At 40.6% G+C, this 25144-nt stretch overlaps 1 protein-coding gene across 4 annotated transcripts in view; it reads right to left on the minus strand.

Moving 5' to 3' along the window:
- Positions 1-25144, minus strand: part of ankrd11 (ankyrin repeat domain 11) — a 200689-nt gene that overhangs the window by 13928 nt on the left and 161617 nt on the right. For all 4 annotated transcript variants that reach the window (XM_078210718.1, XM_078210719.1, XM_078210720.1 and 1 more), the window contains 4 exons: positions 24612-24754; positions 14211-14358; positions 6660-13297; positions 2018-2116 (listed from right to left, as the gene is read on the minus strand). In XM_078210718.1, the coding sequence (XP_078066844.1) occupies positions 2018-2116; positions 6660-13297; positions 14211-14358; positions 24612-24754 (7028 nt within the window). The remainder of the gene's footprint in view (positions 1-2017; positions 2117-6659; positions 13298-14210; positions 14359-24611; positions 24755-25144) is intronic.

Raw genomic sequence — 25144 nt, forward strand, 5'->3', positions numbered from 1 at the left:
GACCACAAGAAACTACAAAAGGTCGTGAATGTAGCCTAATCCATCAAGCAAACCAGCCTCCCATCCATTGACTCTGTCTATATTTCCCTCATTTGCCTCAGCAAAGCAACCACATAATTAAGAACCCCAAGCACATTTTCTCTTCCACTTTCTTCCATCAGGTCACGTACCAACCGAGTCAAGAATAGCTTCTTCTCTGTTGCTATCAGACTTTTGAATGGACCTATCTCACACTAAGTTGATCTTTCTCTACACCCTAGCTATGACTGTAACACTACATTCTGCACTCTCTCGTTTCCTTCTCTATGAACGGTATGCTTTGTCTGTATAGTGCGCAAGAAATAATACTTTTCACTGTATTGTGAAATACATGTAACAATATACATGTGACAATAATAAATCAAATCAAATTATAAAGACAGTAGTGGGGATGTTCACTGATGACTGTAGTGTTCCTTGGCATTTACAACTCTCGAACAATAAAGCAATCTGTGCTGACATACAGCAAGACCTAGGCAACACTCAGCTTGAGCTGATACATGGCAAGTAACACTTGGATCACACAATGTCCAATCAATAACCATCTCCAACGAGAGAATCTAACCATCTCTCCTTGACATTCAAAAACAATACCATCGCTGAATTATTCACTATCAATATCCTGAGAGTTGCCATTGACCTGAAACTTAACTAGACCAGCCATTTAAATACTATGGCTACAAGAGCAGGTCAGATGCTGGGAATCCTTTGAAAGTAAAACTACTTGCTGACTCCCCAAAGGCTGTCCACCAATTCCACGTCAGCATTCTGATGGAACACTCTACTTGCCTGAATGAATGCAACTCCAACAACAGCCAAGAAGCTCAATACCGTTAAGGACAAAGCATCACACTTGATCCATCCAACATTCACTCTTTCCACCACTGGCACAAAATTGCTGCAGTGTATCATATACAGGATACACTTAAGTAACTTGCCAAGGTTCTTTTGACAGCACTTTCAAACTCATGTCCTCTTTCTAACTGGTAACGATCAAGGATAACTGGACAACCGCAATTTTTCCTCCGAACCACACACAAACCTGACTTTGAACTGCATCACCGCTCTTTCACTGTCACTGGGTCAAAAACCTGAAGCCTCTCTCTTAATAAAACTATGGGAATATCTATACCACATGAAGTGCAGCGGTTCAATACGGCTCATCACCCCCTTTTCAAGGTAATTAGGGGTAGACAATAAAAGCTGGCCTTGCCAGTAACACAGTTCATGAACTAATAAAAAAATGGAAAAGCCAGCGAGGCTATATGGGCAGTTTAGAAGCAATGGCAATTAATTGACCACTGTCAACCAAACAGCAAAAAATGCTGAGTCCTCCATCTCCTCCTCATCCTGCTCTTCCCAGTCTCGTTTTATCATGAGACAATACTGGCAATTAACATGTGGAGGTTGATTTAATATTTGAAAGAAAAAAAACAACAGGGTTGTACAAATATCTCAAATATGGGGAACAGTTTGATAAACATTCTGGGTCTACCAATTTAAGATTAGTGTGTGAAATGGTAGACAAGATGGAATGCATAAGAAGTAATAAAGATAACTCTGAAGTCTATAGTAATAGGAGACAGAAATTTGTCATCCTTACTTGGAGAACAATGCAAGAGGAAAATTGAGATCCAATGTATAAGAATGACTAGAAACCTATAGCATTATGTAATTTGAGATTGTATGATAAACTGGATTAAACGCTATGAAAATGTCATTTTCACAGGTCTGTTGAATATACAGATTTGTGATCCATTTTCTTATAAATCGAGATACACTAAATGGAATCTCCCAATGGCTGTAGCTAAATCTGCCATCCACATATTAAAAATGTTCAATTGTTGCACACAATCAATCCAGATTGGAATTATCCTTAAATGAATTTTAACAATTCTATTAAACGACATACAGGAAATAAATTAACAGATTTGTTTCGAGGGATGTAATTTGGGATGCAAACAGGGATGTAATTTACCCGCTCAATGCTATGTTGAAGTCGCAGTTTCCCGCGCACTGCTTCCTGATGCCTGAAAAGTTCCTTCAGTGGCTCACACAAGGATGGAGGTGGCGCAATCTATAAAATTGAAAAAGCTTGATTATTAAAGTTGATATATTTCAATTGATATTTTTCAAAGGCTGTCAACAAATATTGCCAAATACTCTCAGATATAACTCATTTGTTTACTCCAGTAATTACACCTACCATCAATTTTTTTAAAAATTCATCTACGGGATGTGGGTGTCACCGGCTAGACCAACATTTATTGCCCATCCCTAATTACCTAGTTAGGGTGGTGGTGGTGGTGAGCTGCCTTCTTGAACTGCTGCAGGTTCCAAGGTACTCAGGGCTGTTGAGGAGGGAATTCCAGGATTTTGACCCAGCAACAGTGAAGGTGCAATTGTGCAATCATCAGTGAACTCTTCTGACTTTGTTAGGGATGGTCACTGCCTGGCATTTGCGTGGCGTGAATGTTACTGGTCACTTTTTAGCCCAAGCCTGGATATTGTCCAGGATTTGTTGCATTTTGATATGGACTACTTCTGTACCCGAGGAGTCGCAAATGGTGCTGATCACTGTGTAGTCATCAGGGAACATTCCCACTTATGCCCCTATAATAGGAGGAAGGTCATTGATGAAGCAGCTGAAAATGGTTGAGCCTAGGAAACTACCCTGAGGAACTCTGGCAGTGATGTCATGGAGCTGAGAAGATTGACCTCCAAAAGAGGGTGATGACAGAAGTGACTGGAAGCCAGTGTTCAGTGGCGTACCACAAGGATCTGTGCTGGGTCCCCTATTTATCATTTATATAAACTACATAGATGACTATGTGGGGGTTAAGAGTGACACAAAGCTTGGCCGGGTGGTCAACACTGAGGTTGAATGTCTTGGGCTACAGGAAGCTATAGACGGAATAGTCAAATGGGCAAAGAAGTGGCAGATGGGATTTAACCCTGAAAAATGTGATGTGATACACTTTTGAAAATTTGACAAGTAGTCAAAGAACGCCATGACGCAACAAGTTCTGAGGAACAAAGGGACCTTGGGGTTTTTGTCCATAGATCTCTGAAGGCAGTTGGGCAAGTTAGTGGGGTGGTGAAAAAGGCATAAGACACTTTATTTTATCAATCGAGGCATAGATTACAAGAGCATGGAGGTCATGTTGGAATTGTATAGAACTTTGGTGAGACCACAGCTGGAATACTGTGTGCAGTTCTGGTCGTCAGATTACAGGAAGGATGTGATTGCAGAGGAGATTCACCAGGATGTTGTCAGGGATGGCACAATTAAGTTAAGACGAGAGGTGCGATAGATTTGGTCGTTCTTGGTGGAGCAAAGACGACTGGGTAGCGAACTGATTGAGGTGTACAAGATTATGAGGGACACAGACAAGGGTGGAATGGAAACAGCTGCTCCTCTTAGTTGAATGGGTCAGTCATGAGGGGACACAAGTTCAAGATGAGGGGCAGGATGTTTAGGGAGGAATGGAAGGAAAAACCTTTTTACCCAGAGAGTGGTGACAGTTTGGAATGCGCTGTCTGGGAGGGTGGTGGAGGTGGATTGCCTCATACTCTTTAAAAAGTACCTGGATGTGCACTTGACATATCATAACATTCAAGGCTAAGGGCTAAGTGCTGGTAAATGGGATTAGACAGCTAAGTTAAGTGATTCTCTTAGAGTAGATTGATGGGTCAGTAATTGGCCAGCTTGAACGTGTCCTGTTTCATGAGTACAGTACATGCCTGGGCAATTTTCCACATTGCTGGGTAGATGCCAGTGTTGTAGCTGTACTGGAATAGTTTGGCAAGGGGCACAGTAAATTCTAGAGCACAAGTTTTCAGTACTATTGCTGGAATATTGCCAGGGCCCAGACCCTTTGCAGTATCCAGTGCCTTCATCCGTTTTTTTGATATCATATGGAGTGAACCAAATTGGTTGAAGGCTGACATCTGTGATGCTGGAGACTTCCAGGGACCAAGATGGATTCTCTACTCAGCATTTCTGGCTGAAGATTGTTGCAAATCTTCAGTCTTACACCTTCTGCATGGATGTGCTGGGTTCCTCCAGCATTGAGGATAGTGATATTTTTGGAGCTACCTCCTCCAGAAGTTGTTTAATTGTCCACCACCATTCACGGCTGGATGTGGCAGGATTACAGAGCTTAGATCTGAACCAATTGTGAACTGCTTAGCTCTATTAGGTAGGTTAATTAATTAACCCCTCTCTGGTTAGGCTGGGTAGTCATTTTCCTTAGAGCAGAGAAGGCTGAAGGGGTGCCCGATTGAGGTATACAAAATTATGAGGGACATAGATAGGAAGAAACGTTGCCCCTTAGTAGAGGGGTCAATAACCAGGGGGCACAGATCTACGGTAAGTGGCAGGAGATTTAGAGGGGATCGGAGGAAAAATCTTTTCAACTAGAGGGTGGTGGGAATCTGGAACTTGTTGCCTGAAAGTGTTGTGGAGGCAGGATCACGCTCAACGTTTCAGAAGCATTTAGATGAGCATCTGGAACGCCATAGCATACAAGGCTACAGGCCAAGTGCTAGAAAATAGGATTAGGATAGCTGCTTGATGGTCAGCACGGGCACGATGAGCTGAAGGGCCTCTTTCTATGCTGTAAAACTCGATGGCTCTATTATGTGCTGCTTATACTGTTAGGAGCACAAATAGTCCTGTGTTGTAGCTTCACCAGGTTGACATCTCATTTTTAGGTATGCCTGTTGTTGTTCCTGGCATGCCCTTCTGCACTCTTCATTGAACCAGGCTTGATTCCTTGGCTTGGTGGTAATGGTAGAGTGAGGATGTCAGGCCATGCGATTACAGATTATGGTCGAGTACAATTCTGCTAATGGCCCACAGCACCTCATGGTTTCCAGTTTCTTCCCACAGTCCAAAGATGTGCAGGTGAGGTGGATTGACCATGCTAAATTACCCCTTGGTGTCCAAAGTTATGTAGATGGATTAGCTATGCTAAATATATAGGGTTACAGGGATAGGGCGGGGGAGAAGGCCTGGATAAGATACTCTGTCAGTCATTGTAGACCCAATGGGCCAAATGGCACCTCCTGTACTGTAGGAACTCTAAGATTCTACGGATGACCAGTCTTGAGTTGCTAGATCTGTTCGAAGTCTATCCCATTCAGAATGGTGTTAGTGCCACACGCCACAATGGAGGGTACACTCAACATGAAGATGGGGTTTTGTCTCTACAAGGACTGTGCAGTGGTCACATTTACTGATACTACTACCATGGACAGATGCATCTGCAGCAAGCAAGGTGGTTCGGATGAGATCAAGTATATTTTTCCCTCTTGTTTGCTCCCTCATCATCTCCCACGATTCCAGTCTAACAGCAATGTCCTTCAGAACCTGGCTAGCTCGGTCTGAGGCCATATTACTGAAGCACTTTTGAAGTTCTCCACCCAGAGTCCATTCTGAATCCTCTGTGCTTATTCCAAGTGGTGCTCAACATGGAGGTGCAATTATTCATCAGCCAAAGGGAGACAGTATGTGGCAATCAGCAAGTTTGAACCAGTGCCATGAGACCTCATGGAGTCCAGAGTCGATTTTCTGGACTCCCAGGATAACTCTCACTGTATACCGCAGTATACCACTGTGCGGCTGACGGGGCAGGACATACCCAGGAATGGTAATAGTGGTGTGTGGGACATTATCTGTAAGGTACGATTCCATGAGTGTCTGGCTGTTGCTTGACTAGTCTGTAAGGCAGCTCTCCCAATTTTGGCACTAACCCGCAGATGTTAGTACGGAGGACTTTGCACAGTCGACAAGGCTGGGTTTGCCATTGCCGTTTTGGCTGCCTAGGTCAATGCCGGGTGGTCAGTTAGGTTTCATTCCTTTGTTTTATTTGCAGCAGTTGAATATAACATGAGAGTGGCTTGCTAGGCCATTTCGGAGGGCATTTAAAAATTAACAACATTGCTGTGGGTCTGGAGTCAAACGTAGGCCAGTCCAGGCAAGGATGGCAGATTTCTTTCCCTAAAGAATAGTGAACCAGATTACAATAAAAACTTTTAATTCCAGATGTTTTATGGATTTCAAATTTTGCCATCTGCTGTGGATTCGAATCTTGGTGCTAAGAGCATTACCCCCGAGTCTCTGGATTACTACTCGAGGGACAATACCACTGCACCACTTCCTCTTTTCAGAAGGTTTATTAAAAAATCAAAATGATTTATTCTATACAAAATATAAAAATGTAAAAGCTTGATTATTGTCACTCATGCTTATTACCCACTTGACTGGCTACGTCATAGAAGTCCTTCAGACTGCTAGAATATTAAAAGCCAGTACCTAGGTTTCCTGTGCAATTTGTAATATGTAGTTTGTAATAAGACGCATGTCATACATAGAAAAGTGATACCAGACAGGGCTCAAAAGGAATAACCAAAATGTCAGATTTAAATTGCAGATTGACAGTGGGTGAGATTGTGATAATTCAGAACAGTGATGCCGTCCATTCCTGAATGGCTCATTGACAATCATAAGATGGCTTTCACACAGATTGATTACTTGGGCAAGCTACCAGCCCATGGAACTGTACCCAGCAACTGAGGACAAAAATTGGGGAGAAAATATTAATGCTTCCACTTACCACTGGGATATGGAGTTTGCTGAGAGGTTTTCCATCTAGCAAATAGGAACCGGTATATGTGACATATTCAGCATAGCATTGAGGTGCTTGCGGGATAATACAGCATAGGATTTTACGCTTTTCTTCAATTTTTTTACGAATTTGAAGGTACTCAAAGTAGGGGTTTGATCGGTCACTATGGTATGGTTCAATTTCATCTAATTTAATTGCATCAACAATAGCAGCCAACGTTTGTTGGATTATTTCTCGAGTTTGCTGTGCTGATGGGTTGAGAATCATCGGTTGGTGATTTGCACGAGGGATTTTTCGCTTGCGTGGATGCTGCGCCTGTGCGTCATCATCGTCCGCTATTCGCCCTTTTGCTTTTCCCAAATGAGCTGGAACAGTATCCTTCTCCAAAGGGGCGGTGTTATTTTGCTTGCTCTGATTAGCCAGCATTTGTGCTCGGTTCCTTGTGATTCGTTGAGGAATCTCTTCTGCTTTGGTTGGTTTTGCTGCCTCACTTATTGGCTTAACTATTGCCTCTGTAGCTTCAGGTACTTTGAAACTGGTGCCATTTGCCAAACAGCTTGGAGCAACATCCACAGTTTTATCTTCAAATTCTGTATCTGATTCAGTAGGCTGCACTGAAAGTGGCTGAATATTATTTTCTTCATTATCTTCAGTTTTTACTGGGGATTTTTCCACTGTTATGTTACTGATGCTATCCTCAATTTTATCCTCTACTAATGTAGGCTCCATCTTTAGGATCTCAGTAATAGCATCATGTTTTTCTTCTGATGATACAGAAAGACAATCTATAACTTCAGTATGAGTATTCACAGCTGCAGAATCATTAGTGTCATGTATCTTAGCAATTTCCTCAGTTTCAGGCTCTGCCATTTCAATGACTGGGTCTTCTTTGTCTTGTAATGGCAGCATTGGAAGCGAAAATGGTCCCAGATCAAGATCATCTATAGAATTTGGAAAAGGATCATTCCACAAGGGTTCTTCCTGGTCTTCAGAAGTAATATTCTGCTGCAGTTGAGCACATTTTTCTGCTGACTTCATTAGTTCCTGCTGGTTTTCCACAGATAAGTTGTGTGTTTCTGGAGGCACATTATTAACACATTTATCAGGTAGTGGCTTGCAAGCATCAAATGGTGAATTTGTTCTAACTGGAGACATATATGGGATATCATCTAAAGCTGCTGACTCTTTCCTTTGGTCCACTCCTGCTATATCACTTCTGTCTCTATCTTGCCCCAAGTCAGAGGTTGACATTGGGCACTGGACAGGGGAATCAGGAAAAGGAGAGGAAATAGAGGAAACAAATGGCATCACTGCAGTATGCATGGTCTCTGATGGACAAAGGGGCTTGGAAGACTCACAAAGAGATATTTCGGGTGGCTTCAACTGTAACTCCGAACACATTGACCAATTCACTGTTTGGTCCAAAGAATTATCCATAGGGCTCAGACTTAGCTGTTCGCCTAGTCTGTGTGGAGAAGAGGGAAAACTTAGTTTATTCTGGACTGCATCATTAGCAGAAAATGGGTCTCCAGATGTAGGCAGAAGAGTGGCATTTAAAGCTGAGTTAGGAGAAGTCAAAGGAGTATTTGGTTGCTGTTCCGAAGGATCTAATGGCAAACTAAAATCAGTAACTAAACTATCTAGAGACTGCTCCAGTGGATCAAATTTGTTTGATGGCAAAGATTTTGTCTGCAAATTATTAAGTACATCTTCAGGTGAAGGGTTAAGATTTTCAGCCACTCTAGAATGAGAATGTTCCAACTGTGGTGAGGAAATTCCATACTCAGGTGAAACATATGATGGTGACAAGCCGGAGAACCCCTCAGGCTGAATAATTGATTTCTCCTCCATTGGCTGAGGAACAGAAGCATCATAATCTGCTGATGCTGGCACACTCTGTTGCCTATAGAATTTCTCAGAATTAATGTTAAATTCTTCTTCCAGTTGCCTCCTGGAATCCATCGACACTGATCGATAGAGGCCTGGAACAGGAACAGAGCTAGTTGAATTTGGGTTCTCTTGAATGTTAGTGGAGATATTTATATATCTATCAAAAAAGGAAGGAGAGCAAGCATTCATGGATATTGTAGACATGGTCACTGCATTCTGGGACTCTATTCCTTCAAACAGATCAGTAAAATCTTCATTCACACAATTAGGTGTATGGGGTGCAGGCAACAAATCTTCATAACTTGGACAAGAAACCATTGGAGTCAGTTTTGGAACGCCTGTGGGCCTATCTTGATCAGATCTTGGTGAAGCAGGCAAATTTTCCTTCAGCCCAGGAGTGGAAAGCCAATCTTTCACTTCAAGACCAGAAGCTGGCTGAGTCTTTGTATCCGGTGACATGGTTTGAATTGGTCCTTGATCTCTAGGTTTTTTGTCTCGTTGTTGAAAGTCAATTGAACCTGCTTTTTTTGTTAACGAATCACATGTCTTCCTCCGCATTTCTTCTGTACTTCGGAATTTTTCCCTCAACTTGGGATCTCCTGAGCGGTGCCTCAACTTCTCTTTCAGCTTCATTCTTTCTTTATGCCTTTTGTGACGCTCTTCGATTTCTAGATCTTTCTGGCTTAGCATACGCTCAAAGCTGGTCATCATCAGGTCTCCGTCAACCAAAAGCTTTTCTTTCGGCCTGCTGTCCTTACGGGATAGTTCTTTTGACTGGTTTAATTTATCATTTTCATTCATTCGAAATTTAAAGGATTCATTTTTGTCCTTTTCTGCTCCATCTTTGACTTTTTCCTTTTGTTTAATTTCATTATTTTTGAAAGAGTCATCTTTTGCTTTTTCTTTGTTCCCACCTGACTCTCTAACTATTGAGAGCGAGTCTTTTTTTTGTTCTTCTTTTGAATGTTTGAAGACCACAGTCAATTCTCCATGTTTTTCCTTGTGCTTTTCTTTGTCATCTTTTGATTTGTCCTTATGTTTGTCTTTCTTTTTTTTGTCTTTCTCCCTCTCCTTGATATTGATGAAAGTATTAGCAACTTTTTCTACTTTTTTAGACAATTCCTTTTCAGACTCACTCTTATCTTTCTTCTCAGTTAACACAGCATCCCCACTTTTGTCTAGGTCATCTTCTTTCTCAACTTTCATAAAATGACTTACAAAATCACAATCAGACATCAAGGTTTCTCGTTCAAATGGTGGACCTTCTCTTTTACAAGTAGCTTCTTTGAATTCCTCTGACTTATCTCGTTTCTCTTTCTTTACTTTATCTTTCTCATGATTTTTTTTGGACGATGAAGATGACGACGAATGCCTGTTTCTCTCCTTTTCTTTAATTTTTTCATGCAGGTACATAATAGGAAGAGAATCCTTTAATTTTTCCTCTCCAATATCCTGACCAATATTCAAAACATCATTTAATCCACACATTGTGGAATCATGTGGTCTTTCTGCAAAGCTGTCAGATGAAATTTCACTGTTCTTGTCATTGGAATCCTCTTTAAATTCATTGAATGTTGTATCTTGTGGTTTTTCTGGGCATTTTTTTTCCTCTTCGATAGCATTTCCTTTCGAAAGCCTTCTTTCTTTTAATAAAAAATCTTTGTCAATTTTCTCCTTGGTCTTAACTTTCAACTTTTCATCACTGGAGTATCGCTTTTCTATCTTTTCTGGAAGTTTTGATTTGACTTTCTTTTCTAGGTTGGAATCTGTTGACACTCTGTCCTTTCTTTCCTTAAATTTATCAGCCAATTCTTTGTCTTTTTTTTCTTTTTGTCTGTCAGACACACTTTTTTCCCTCTTGTCTTTCCCACAGTCTGTCAATATTTTATCCTTTTTCTTATCTTTCAATTCTTTATCTTTCTGCTTCCCCGAATGCTGTTTATCAGCTGAGTATTTTCGGTGTTTGTCAGGTGGAAACAGTTCCTTCTCTGGCTTCATCTCCTCCTTTTCAAGCAGCGAGTCACTTCTGCACATTTCATTACTTCCGAGTTCACAATAGTCTACTTCATCACCACTTTCATCAGTGAAGATGTCATTTGCTATGCTGTGCCAGCTCTTTTCTTTTCCTATTTCCAGCTCAGTTCCTTTTTGTTTGTCTGATTTTTCTTTCTCTTTTCTTTCTGCAAGATCTTTATCCTTTTCTGTATGTTTTTCCATTACATTTTTCTCTCTCTTCTCTTTACTTAGTTCTGAAGACATTCTTCTCTCCTTGTCTCTGTTGAAGAGATCTCTGTTCTTTTCCTTTTGTTCTCTTTTGTCTTTGAAACTACCCGACTCCCTGTACAGCTTTTCCTTATCAGTCTCTTTGTCTTTTAAGAATTTATCAATCATGCACTTCTCGATTTTTTCCTTTTCAATTTCCAATGGAACCTTTTCCTTAGACTTTTCTTTGAGTTTTTCCATTTTTATTTTGTCCTTCTTTTCGGTTCCATCCTTTTTGTCCTTCTCTTTCCCCGAATAATGTCTCTCCCTTGCTTCCAATGTTCTTCCAATGAAATCACTTTCAGGTTTCTCTTTGAAGAGACATTCACTCCCAAACTCTCTCGAATCACTTTTGGAAGCATCTTCTGGTTTTCCTTTAAAGTCTTTCCTGTCCTTGTTGTATTCAGAAATGGTGTCTTTGCGTTCTTTAATGTTTTCAAAGACATCTTTATCTTTTCGGTCTTTAATACTTTCAGTGGAGTCTTTTCTTTTTTTCTCTTTTTCCAGAGGACAGCCCTGCCCTAACTTATGTTTATCAGATTGGTCCTTTCTTTTCTCTGCACATTTTTCCACATAATCCCGATCTTTCTTTCTCAAGTTGTCTTTATCATGGCGTTTTTCATTTAGTTCTCGTTTCTCTTTTAATTTAGATTCTTTCTTCTTTTCCTTACATTCTTCTTTCATAGTTTCAACAAGCAGTTTCCCTACTGCACCATCTCGGTGTTCCTTAAAGTCTTTAATTGGAATACTCCAATTATCTTCCCCTTTTAAATCATAGAAAGAAGAGTCAGATGACAAATCTGAAAACCATTTATCGTCGTGATCGGACACACTAAACCTATCGTCATTGTCTACAAACTGATTCCTGGTCTCATAATCTGAGTCCTCTTTGCGAGCCTTTTCTTTTTTTAGTTTTTCCTTGTCATCTTTAAGACTTTTATCTTGATCTGGTTTTGAATGTTTTTCACCTTTTGAACATTTGTCCTTTGCCTTTCTCTTTTTATCATCTTTATGGATTTTAAGCTTTTCTTCTTTGCAAGATTTTTCTTTTTCTTTAAAGGGTTTTTCTTTATCGACTTTAGACATTTTGTCTTTCTCCTCTTTCGCAGATTTGTAGTTATCTTTGGAGGAGTCTTTGATTTTCTTTGTCAACTTTTCTTCTTTACAGGCTTTCCCCATATCATCTTTAAGTAACCAGTCTTTTTCTTCAGATTTGACTTTAAAAAGTTTTTCTTTTTCTTCCTTCTTCAATTGTTCTTTATCATGTCTAATTACTTTTACTCTGTCAATTGAAAGGTTTTCATTTTCTGGGTTTAAAGATTTGTCTGCTTTTTGCTTAGACTCCTCCATATCTAAATTCTCAGCTTTTGGGCCTGCCACAATATTCTGTGATCGCCCTTTCTCCTTGTCTTTCATTTTGTGCTTGTGTTTCACTTTATGCTTTTTAACAACTTTGCCCTGCTTATCAAACTTTCGAACTATTCCATCAGTGTTCAACATCTTAAAGATATCGTCTGTCATTTTCTTTTGCGTAACATCTCCATCGATGAGATTTTTCTTTTTATGGTCTTTTGTCTCTTTCATTTGTTTAATAGACTCTAAACTTGATTCTTCCGAAGAATAATCAGATTCACTTGTGAGTCGTGTTCTCACAGACTCTGACAAAGAGCTTACATCAGACCAGACTGGCGACATGTTTGATTTCCAACTATCAGTTCGCCAAGGTTTAGAATGCTGTTCTGCAAGACTGGGAATATGCTTTGATGACACATAGCTCCCTTGAGAGGAAGAACAGGATGCAGATAATGAAGAGAACATTGCTGATTCTTTCAGGCTCATATAAGAGTCCTTCATACTAACTCCACTCTGTATGGAACCTTTATCCTCCTCCTCACTTTCTGAGTCATCACTTTCTGTTGCAGATGAATTGAATTGGTCTTCGTCCTTACCCAATCTGACTTCCTGGTTTTTAACCTCTTTTTTCCATTTTTTTTTCATTTTCGTTTTTTCCTTTTGCTGCTTCTTTACTGGTGATTCTCTTTGTTTAGAACTTGCATTGGGCAGACCGGAGTGCACTGAAGGCCTACTGAGAGGAGGAGAGAAGCATATTAACCTATCCTCTTCATCTGAACTGTTGGTGTCAGATAAAATACGGCGTGGAGTTTTCTTTGGCGTTAGAAGGGAATTTTTAGAATAAGTTTTTGTCTCTAATTTAGGAATAGAAATGCAACTGTTCGTTTTTATGTCCTTTCTATAATCTTTTTTCAGCAAATGCTTGTCGTCAACAGGTGGTATTCTATCTTCCTCATCATCCTCATCAAATTCATATTCATCCTTGACTGGTGTTACTGTTTTAGATAACTCTTGTCGTTTGATTTTATGCCGTAGGCCCTTCTCAAACTCAGAGTCTGTGTTATTACCATCAATTGAACTGGAAGGTGCAACTGAGGGAGCATCTTCATCTTCCGAAGTTTCTATGTGGAAATAAAATGCATATATATTATTAAATATAAGATGTAAGTAAATAATTATATAGCACCACTTTAAAAATCTTTACAAAAAAATGATGCACAAGCTTGAAATTGTTTTGTACACTGGTCTTGTGGCTTCTTAGTCATTATATATCCAAAATATGCCAACTGCATGCTCATTTTCTCAGCAAAAATATTTGAGATAAATAATTTCAATAATTTTTAACCTTGAGAACAAATAAAGGTTGTTTATCAATGGATGCACAAAACTACCAAAATTCATAGTTATTGTACTTTTGTGCATTAAATGAAATTCTCTATTTGTGTTCTCAAAGATTGAAACATTTTTCCAGCACACCTTTTTAAAGAAGGACCAATCAGTAGAATCCCCACAGTGCAGGATGAGGCCATTTGGCCCATTGAGCCTGCACCGACGACAATCCCACCCAGGCTGCATTACCATAACCCCTCATGTTTATCCTGATAATCCCCCTGACACTAAAGGTCAACTTATCATGGCCAATCAACCTAATTTGCACATCTTTCGAATGTGGGAGGAAACCGAAGCACATGGGGGAAACCCACGCTGACACGGGGAGAAGGTGCAGACTCCGCACTGACAGTGACCCAAGCCAGGAATCGAACCTGCTGTTGTAAGGCCACAGTGCTAACCACTGTGCCACTGGGTCGCCCAAATTTATATAAAACTGGAATGTGTCAACTTTAGTCTAATGAAATTAACAACACTAGGTAAATTCTAAACCGCAGTACGAAGATGTTAATTTCAAGTGCAATTTGAACTTATTTGATAAACAGAACAGTTTGGTGTTGATTAATGCAAACTGCAGAACCAATGGTGCAATGAATTACAATCAAGTGACAAATAAAATAGTTGCATTCGTTATGCTAGTTTCACCTGTTGAACTCTCATCACTGGAGCTGCAGGAACCCTTTCCCAGTAACAGGTTCACCATGGTGGGGGAATTGGCAACTTTGAGTGGTGTCTCTCCTTTTCTGTTACTCTGGTGAGGATTCCCACCATATCTCAACAGCAGCTTCACTACCTGAAAAAATGCCAAAAGAATTAATTGGTTCTGATTGTGTAACTTGACTCCAAGAAGGTATATATTTTCTGATGGGAATTGATGATTTGTAATTGCTTCAGTGAAAACAGAAGCCAACATTCCATTCTGCCAAATGAATAATGATTTACTCCAAATTTTAAAAATATGCTTAATGCAACAGAATCAGTGTGTTTTATGTTGGAATTAAACAATCCTGCATCAGAAAAGGCTGTGCTCAGAAACTCTAGTGCAATAAAGGTACACATTTTCTCTTTAGAAAATATATGAAATCAGAATTCTGACTGACTGAAAATGTCTGACTTAAGAAACAAATGGATCAACCAATTGCTGCTAACCCTTTCGCATATAAATTAAAAACATTTCTCCAAGGCCATTTTAATGTGTTTACAAATCAGTGTTGTGGCTCAGGTAGCACTGAAAATTTTGATCAAATGCCAACAATTCACTCAGTAAATAATATATTGAGAGTTGAGAATAGTCTAGCATTCTCCGGCCTGAACCTTCCTATCCTCAATTTTTCTGGTGATTATTAAACCTGCTGTTGAACATCTGGCTTTCCAAAATCACAGAGATTTACAGTTCAAATATATTAACTTAGCTTGTATTGAAATGTAGCAAACCTATTTTATCTACGACTTCAAAGGCATCAAATCTACAAACCAAGATGTTAGGTTCTTGAAACAAATTTCCATAGCTAGTCAAGACAATTGCAGGTGGATGTTTGTTGCAAACAAAGAAATGTGATTTTTTTTTTTTCAGAACCAATGGTTAAATTAAGTACATGCTAAGTAAGTACATACCAATGTAACTCACCAATACACAGAATCCATATGTCTTTTACAACAATATCTATTTGTCGGGAAATCACAATCAAGAAACTCTTGAAAATGATCACACTATTGGAACATTTTTGCACTCAAAACTGCTTGTGGGATATGATACATTTAAGTTCAAAAAATTTAAAAAATACACTGAAAGATAACAGTAGTTCTGATGGCACCCAAATTGAAAAGTTAATTGAAGAGGATGGGTTAGCCGAAAGTTACAGCAAGTATTCAGAGCAGGCAAAACATAGTTTTTATTTTATTTGTTCATGGGATGTAGGTATTGCTGGAAAGTCCAGCATTTATTGCTCATTCCTAATCACCCTCAAGTTGAGAGTTGTGAGCTGCCTTCTGGTGCTGCTACGGTCCATTTTGTGTTGGTACACCCACACTGCTATTATGCCAGAAGTTGCATGATTTTGGTCCAGTCATGAAGAACAGTGATATATTTACATAAGAACATAAGAACATAAGAAATAGGAGCAGGAGTAGGCCATCTAGCCCCTCGAGCCTACCCCGCCATTCAATAAGATCATGGCTGATCTGACGTGGATCAGTACCACTTACCCGCCTGATCCCCATAACCCTTAATTCCCTTACCGATCAGGAATCCATCCATCCGCGCTTTAAACATATTCAGCGAGGTAGCCTCCACCACCTCAGTGGGCAGAGAATTCCAGAGATTCACCACCCTCTGGGAGAAGAAGTTCCTCCTCAACTCTGTCTTAAACCGACCCCCCTTTATTTTGAGGCTGTGTCCTCTAGTTTTAACTTCCTTACTAAGTGGAAAGAATCTCTCCGCCTCCACCCTATCCAGCCCCCGCATTATCTTATAAGTCTCCATAAGATCCCCCCTCATCCTTCTAAACTCCAACGAGTACAAACCCAATCTCCTCAGCCTCTCCTCATAATCCAAACCCCTCATCTCCGGTATCAACCTGGTGAACCTTCTCTGCACTCCCTCCAATGCCAATATATCCTTCCTCATATAAGGGGACCAATACTGCACACAGTATTCCAGCTGCGGCCTCACCAATGCCCTGTACAGGTGCATCAAGACATCCCTGCTTTTATATTCTATCCCCTTCGCAATATAGGCCAACATCCCATTTGCCTTCTTGATCACCTGTTGTACCTGCAGACTGGGCTTTTGCGTCTCATGCACAAGGACCCCCAGGTCCCTTTGCACGGTAGCATGTTTTAATTTGTTTCCATTGAGATAGTAATCCCATTTGTTATTATTTCCTCCAAAGTGTATAACCTCGCATTTCTCAACGTTATACTCCATTTGCCATATCCTCGCCCACTCACTCAGCCTGTCCAAATCTCTCTGCAGATCTTCTCCGTCCTCCACACGATTCACTTTTCCACTTATCTTTGTTTTCAAGTTAGGATGGTGCGCGACTTGGAGGGGAGCTTGCATGTGCCTTCTGCCCTCGCCTTTCAAGGAGATTAAGGCCAAAAGTTTAGGAGATACAACTGAAGAAGCCTTGGTGAGTTGCTGTAGTGTACCTTGGTGTCATGAGTGTGCCAGAAGGTTAAAAGCCACCAGCATTTCAAAAGGTATTTCACAGATGTGAATCCCAATAACGAGATTAGCAGTTGTAGACAGATCAGAAGAATTCATCGTCCTGCTAGGGAGGCTGTTTCCATCTAGTAGCCTGAGGTGCAGGTTTTCCATCTGGTAGCCTGTAAGCCGATCCCAGCTAGCAGACCAGATGCAAGTGCACAGGAACCTTTGTGGAGGCAGTTAAAAACCATATCTTCACTGAGCCAAGAAGAGACGTTCCCCAGCATGGCTACTCAATCGTATACAGTGTGATAACTATAAGCTGGACTTCACTTATAGACCTGTTGAATTAGATGTTTTTGGGATGAAAGAGTTCAGATCTCGTAAATGTACTTTGAAACAAAAAAGGCAATTTCTACTTGAACTGTGCGGGTGTGTTTAGTAGTTTATTTTCCAAAACTGTCTTAGAGTCCTGTTTGTACATATGTGTCTTTTCTTTATTATAACAAAGCGTTATACTATGTCTGGGCTGGCTACTGTTCTCACTGGGTCTCGCACGTGGTTCCTCATACCGTTCCTGTAAACAAAACTAAACATCACCACAAACCGGTACCCCAGTTTGGGACATCCTTGCAGATAACATCAGCCAGGCTCGTGACACTTGGTATATACTCCAGCTATGCTGCACTTCTGGGAAATTGAGAGAATGTTTAAGGTGGTGGATTAATCAACCTGTTTACATCAATTGGGGACGAAGTAGAAATGGTTGGGAGCTTCAAGTTTTTAGGTGTCCAGGTCACCAACAACCTGTCCTGGTCCCTCCATGCGGACGCTATAGTTAAGAAAGCCCGCCAACATCTCTACTTTCTCAGGAGACAAAGGAAATTTGGCACGTCCACTAAAACTCTCTCCAACTTCTACAGATGCACCATAGAAAGCATTCTTTCTGATTGTATCACAGCTTGGTATGGCTCCTGCTCTGTCCAAGACCACAAGAAACCGCAAGGGCGGCATGGTAGCACAGTGGTTAGCACTGCTGCTTCACAGCTCCAGGGACCTGGGTTCGATTCCCGGCTTGGGTCACTGTCTGTGTGGAGTTTGCACATTCTCCTCGTGTCTGCGTGGGTTTCCTCCGGGTGCTCCGGTTTCCTCCCACAGTCCAAAGATGTGCGGGTTAGGTTGATTGGCCATGCTAAAATTGCCCTTAGTGATCTGAGATGCGTAAGTTAGAGGGATTAGCGGGTAAAATATGTAGGGATATGGGGGTAGGGCCTGGGTGGGATTGTGGTCGGTGCAGACTTGATGGGCCGAATGGCCTCTTTCTGTACTGTAGGGTATCTATGATTTCAAACTACAAAGGGTTGTGAACGAAACCCAATTCATCATTCAAACCAGCCTCCCATCCATTGACACTGTCTACACTTCCCGTTGCCTCAGAAAAGCAGCCAGCATAATCAAGGAACCTACGCACCCTGGACATACTCTCTTCCACCTTCTTCTATCGGGAAAAGATACAAGGATACATACCAATTCAAAAACAGCCCTAACTTATTTAGTTGGCAAAATGGTTTTTAAAGTTTAGAATTGAATTACCAGAAAACCCTGCTGCCATCAGACCTTTGAATGGACCTACCTCGCATTGAGTTGATCTTTCTCTACACCCTAGCTATGACTAACACTTCATTTTGCACTATCTCCTTTCCTTCCCTACATATGGTATGCTTTGTCTGTATAGTGCAAGAAACAATACTTTTCACTGTTTACTAATACATGTGACAATAATAATAAATCAAATCAAAATCAGGTGCCAGTAAACTGGTCTCCTTTGTCTTTTTTTAGATATGGGATGTGGGTGTCACTGGTTAGACCAGCATTTATTGCCGATCCCTGGATAAAATTTGAACAATCAATACCTTAGTCAACTAAGCAGAATCTTCTCTCGAGCAACAATGAGAAAAGACAATGGGAACGAATACACTGTTATATCTAAAATCCATTCCACTTTCCCTCAGTGGATGGAGAGACTATTAGTGAACATTGAAAATCAAATCCCTCAAAAATGTTATCAAATCAAGTGGAAAGCAGCAAATATTGCTCCAATTAGAAGAGTTCAGTGTGTCCTACGTTCTGATAATTGGTAACCTCATTGCTATTTCAGAGCAAGTCAAAGCTAATGGAATCCTATTTTAACATCTGAACTGCACTAATATATTTAGTCAGCAAAATGGTTTTTAGAGTTTAGAATTGAAATATCAGAAAGTGTCAAACTGTTGAAAAAAGTGATGCTAAACCCATACTGAACTTTGGCTAGACCACACTTAACAATACTGCTTGCAATCCGGTCATCATACTATCAAAAGGATATAGAGGCACTGGAGAGGATGCGAGAAGCTTTGCGTGGATAATACCAGAAATGCATGGTATACATAATCAGAAAAGGATTGACAAGTTGCATCACTTTCTCTTGGAAAATAGCTGAGAGGTGACCTAAGACATGTCTTCAAAATGTTTTAATTGTGGCTACAAAGAGTATGCTTCCTCTTCTAGAGACCATCTATATAAAACTATCACCAATAAATCCAAAAGGGAATTAAGAAACTTCTTTACCCAAAGAGTACCCAAGAATAAGGAAAACCTATTTCACAGAATGGTTGAAGTGAGCAGTATGAATCGAAAAGTTTATTATTTATTAGTGTCACAAGTAAGGCTTACATTAACACTGCAATAAAGTTACTGTGAAATTCCTAGTCACCACACTACGGCACCTGTTCGGGTCAATCCACCTAACCAGCACATCTTTCAGACTGTGGGAGGAAACCGGAGCATCCGAAGGAAACCCACGCAGACACGGAGAATGTGCAAACTCCACACAGACAGTGACCCAAGCCGGGAATCAAACCCAGGTCCCTGGCGCTGTGAGGCAGCAGTGCTAACCACTGTGCTGCCCCTATTTAAGGGTAAGCTAGACAAGTATAACAGGGAGAAGGGGTCAGACAGTTAAAATGGTAGATTTACATGAGGAAAGGTGGGAGGAGACTTGAGGGGAGCATATACACCAACATAGACTGGTGGGGCTGAATGGCCTGCTCCTGTGCAGTATATCATATGTAATCCTAGAGCAGAATGGTCAATTTCTGATGCTTTCAATCTCATATCTGGAGGCAATAGTAGTCCTAAATTTGCTCAAGTATTTGGTTGCATCAGGTTTTGTGGTCCTAACTGCTTTTTGTGTAACACTAATAAGCTGCCGAGCTAAATTAATGATTTTTTTGAAGGTTGCAGTGAATGATGTTTGTTTCATCAGAACACTCGTACAACAATTCCAGAAGTATATTGGTCCGCTCTTTCATGTTCTCATCAATAATCTGGTGAAGGCAACAAAAGTGATGTTGATTTTGCTGATGGCACCACATCTAGAGTGGTTAACAATTTATTGAAAAATCATGCACTTATGAACCACCACTGACAAACATAGGTCAGGATTAGAGCATGAGTGGATGTACTGTAATTGTGCTAAGACTGAGTTATTACTGAAAGAGATCAAATTATCAATTTCTACTCTCAATATAGGTAGGTGAAAAAGCCATGATTCATGCACTGTGGACAAAACTGCTTGCTTATTGTCTGTACCTGCTCAAAAAAACTGAACCACATGAAATTAGCCTATCAAAGAGATGATGGATTCTCACTTCCCCATGACATCATGATTGACGCAACCAGCTTTTTCCTACCTACGTGCACTTGTAGTATTATTGCTTAGGAATAATAACAGAGGTAAAGAACATCTTATGGACAGTGTGAAGGTGATTTTTATATATTAAACAGATATTAGATAATTACTTAAACAGGGCACAGTAAAGCACTTGCCTTCTGAGAAAGCACAAGAGTAGAAAAAATCCTACAATACGTTCATTGTAATAATATGAAAACAACATTGCAAAAAAAAAAATCCAGCTACGTACAGCACGAACATTACTGCGTACATTGTCTTACTTCTCAGTTTGGTTTTATGGTTTAGAATTTCTATTGGACATGGAGGGCAAGTGATGAAATTCCCTGAGGACCAAGGAGATCACTTGAGCCCAAGGTGCCCGTTCTTCTTAGAAGGTGACACAGGATACTGAGGTAAAATTACTCAAGTCTAAATCTTCAATGTCATACACAGGAAACAATGGACAGTTTTCAATGCAACCTTATCGAGACATTACACAAAATCAGTTTTTGGCAGGGATAGTAGAATCACATTTGAAACCTTGCTCCACAACCTCTCAGAGATAACACTATCACTATTGAGTTACTGTAGATAGTTACCAGATGGTCTAATCTGCAGTTTATAATGCCACCATCTCTTTCAGTTTGTAATTCATCTCTCTCCTACTGCAAGCAAATAGATTGCCATTTTTAACAATCAAATACTGGGTGGGTTTCAACAATTTCCCCCACAATAACCCCAACAAGACTTTTCTGAACAGCACAATGTTAAACTGTTGTATTCAACATACGCTCATTACTTTAGCTCCTCAATCAGATGCTAATTCACGTGCCTACATTGAATTACATCATACTGACCCAGTTTCCTAAAACATTACAAACTCTGATTTTAAGTTTCATTCTTTGCTTTTCCTCTAATTTTACCAATATATTCAAACTTGGATGAGAAAAAGTCATTTATATTAACGACTGAATCCTGGAGTATTACCACTTTGAACTCTCCTCTAGAATGAAATATTTCCATTTATATTTACTCTGATTCTATTTTAAGCCAATTTCTCGAGCTCTTCACCTAACCTCAATTTCAGAGGCTTTACATTAACTGGAGATATGAAAACCTGTTAAATGATAATATTTACATGGAAACATAGAGAATTCAGCCATTCAAACCTGTTCCACTATTTAATATGATTGTGGCCATTCCTCCATCTCAAATCATACTCCCACGCATTCTCCATACCCCTTGACACCTTTTAGAATCTAGAAATCTATTTATTTTCTTCTTAACTATATTCAGTGACTATGTAAGTAACCCCTATTGCAGCTCCTTTGTCCAACCTGGCAAGAATATTTTTTGAACGTAATGTTATGAAAGGAAATATCTATGCATTTTTTATACTTAAAAAGAGAACATCTACATAGAGACTTTCACCACCTCTGAAAGTCCCAAAATGCTTTATCGGCAATTAAGTTCTTTTAAATGTAGTTGCTTTTGCAATGTAGAAACAATAACATGATAATGACTAAATACCCTGTTTGACTGATAAATACTGGCCAAGAACACTGGGAAAATCTTCCTGTTCTTTTAACATTCTGTGGAGATGCCGGCGTTGGACTGGGGTAAACACAGTAAGAAGTTTAACAACACCAGGTTAAAGTCCAACAGGTTTATTTGGTAGCAAAAGCCACACAAGCTTTCGAGGCTCTGAGCCCCTTCTTCAGGTGAGTGGGAATTCTGTTCACAAACAGAACTTATAAGACACAGACTCAATTTACATGAATAATGGTTGGAATGCGAATACTTACAACTAATCCAGTCTTTAAGAAACAAAACAATGGGAGTGGAGAGAGCATCAAGACAGGCTAAAAAGATGTGTATTGTCTCCAGACAAGACAGCCAGTGAAACTCTGCAGGTCCACGCAACTGTGGGAGTTACAAATAGTGTGACATAAATTCTGATTCTAGGATCGCATGATAAAGACTCAGGAGGAAAAAAGCAGAAATATTTATGTGAAATAGTGTGACATAAACCCAATATCCCGGTTGAGGCCGTCCTTGTGTGTGCGGAACCTGGCTATCAGTTTCTGCTCCGCGACTCTGCGCTGTCGTGTGTCGCGAAGGCCGCCTTGGAGAACGCTTACCCGAATATCAGAGGCCGAATGCCCGTGACCGCTGAAGTGCTCCCCAACAGGAAGAGAACAGTCTTGCCTGGTGATTGTCGAGCGGTGTTCATTCATCCGTTGTCGCAGCGTCTGCATAGTTTCCCCAATGTACCATGCCTCGGGACATCCTTTCTTGCAGCGTATCAGGTAGACAACGTTGGCCGAGTTGCAAGAGTATGTACCGTGTACCTGGTGGATGGTGTTCTCACGTGAGATGATGGTATCTGTGTCGATGATCCGGCACGTCTTGCAGAGGTTGCTGTGGCAGGGTTGTGTGGTGTCTTGGTCACTGTTCTCCTGAAGGCTGGGTAGTTTGCTGCGGACAATGGTCTGTTTGAGGTTGTGCGGTTGTTTGAAGGCAAGAAGTGGGGGTGTGGGGATGGCCTTGGCGAGATGTTCGTCTTCATCAATGACATGTTGAAGGCTCCGGAGGAGATGCCGTAGCTTCTCCGCTCCGGGGAAGTACTGGACAACGAAGGGTACTCTGTCCACTGTGTCCCGTGTTTGTCTTCTGAGGAGGTCGGTGCGGTTTTTCGCTGTGGCGCGTTGGAACTGTTGATCAATGAGTCTAGCGCCATATCCTGTTCTTATGAGGGCATCTTTCAGCGTCTGGAGGTGTCTGTTGCGATCCTCCTCATCCGAGCAGATCCTGTGTATACGGAGGGCTTGTCCGTAGGGGATGGCTTCTTTAACGTGTTTAGGGTGGAAGCTGGAGAAGTGGAGCATCGTGAGGTTATCCGTGGGCTTGCGGTACAGTGAGGTGCTGAGGTGACCGTCCTTAATGGAGATGCGCGTGTCCAAGAATGCAACCGATTCCGGAGAGTAGTCTATGGTGAGCCTGATGGTGGGATGGAACTTGTTGATGTCATCATAGAGTTGTTTCAGTGATTGTTCACCATGAGTCCAAAGGAAGAAAATGTCATCGATGTATCTAGTGTATAGCACCGGTTGAAGGTCCCGTGCGGTGAAGAAGTCTTGTTCGAACCTGTGCATGAAGATGTTGGCATATTGAGGTGCAAATGATAGCCAGGTTCCGCACACACAAGGACGGCCTCAACCGGGATATTGGGTTTATGTCACACTATTTCACATAAATATTTCTGCTTTTTTCCTCCTGAGTCTTTATCATGCGATCCTAGAATCAGAATTTATGTCACACTATTTGTAACTCCCACAGTTGCGTGGACCTGCAGAGTTTCACTGGCTGTCTTGTCTGGAGACAATACACATCTTTTTAGCCTGTCTTGATGCTCTCTCCACTCCCATTGTTTTGTTTCTTAAAGACTGGATTAGTTGTAAGTATTCGCATTCCAACCATTATTCATGTAAATTGAGTCTGTGTCTTATAAGTTCTGTTTGTGAACAGAATTCCCACTCACCTGAAGAAGGGGCTCAGAGCCTCGAAAGCTTGTGTGGCTTTTGCTACCAAATAAACCTGTTGGACTTTAACCTGGTGTTGTTAAACTTCTTACTCTTTTAACATTCACCTAAGGGGCAGAAAGGTTTAACATCTCATCTGAAAGATGGCACCTTTGACAGTGGCAAACTCCTTCAGCACCATCCCTGCTAGTGTCAGTTTGGACTTTGTGCTCATGTTTCTGCAATGATCCATGAATCCACAATTTTCGGACTCAAGGGGTGGGACCGTTACCATGACCCATAGCTGATATAGTGCTTTATGCTCCATTAGTACCTTGAAGAGGGCATTTATGTTGAAAACCTGATGTGAAATAATGGATGGGTAGTGTATTTTTGAGTTCTATTGGAAGATTACAAAGTCTCACAAATAGGACCTTAAAAAACAAAATGTCAACTGGTGGGCACCTTTTATTGTAGGAATAAATGGTGGAAATGCACATGCTGTAGAAAACCTCCAGCGAAAAAATGAAAGGATTCTGCATGGGAAACACCATTCTTTCTAGAGCTGGAATTATTGCTATCAAGTGTTCTACATGGATAACTGATGCATTACTCCAATGCAAAGAACACAGCTTTAAACACAAGAACAAACAACTTGTACAGACCTTGCGGTGGCCATTATTAGCTGCATCATGGAGAGGTGTGTCATCGTCCAAGCCTTTTGTATTGACTTCCGCACCTGCTGCTAGGAGTTGCTTAGCAACATCATAGTAGCCTCTATTACATGCTTCATGCAGTGCAGTCCATCCTGAAAATACAGTGCAATCAAAACCAACTCTTAAATATCCTGATGACAAATATTTCCTTGCTCAGCATCTCAACACATTTTATTTCATGGCAGTTGTAGTGTTCATGTATTTTCAACAATTTATTGTTATTTTGTGAAATAGTTCATTCCAATCTCAATAACATGCAACTATGAATAGATTAATTTTATTTCCAGCACCTGAAAATTTAGCCAGTAAAACAGTTTGGTAGCATAGCAGTAGAATACTTGCCCCAAATGAGTGTGTTTGGAAGCACATGATCAAAGTTAAAAGTGCAGTTTGAATCTATTTGACCACAGTGATGAGTACCACTGTGCTCTTTGAATATCTAAATGTAGTTCTGCACAAACAAAACAACACAAATTCAATGA

This window comes from Mustelus asterias, chromosome 4, assembly GCF_964213995.1.
Source record: "Mustelus asterias chromosome 4, sMusAst1.hap1.1, whole genome shotgun sequence".
NCBI classification, from domain to species: domain Eukaryota; kingdom Metazoa; phylum Chordata; class Chondrichthyes; order Carcharhiniformes; family Triakidae; genus Mustelus; species Mustelus asterias.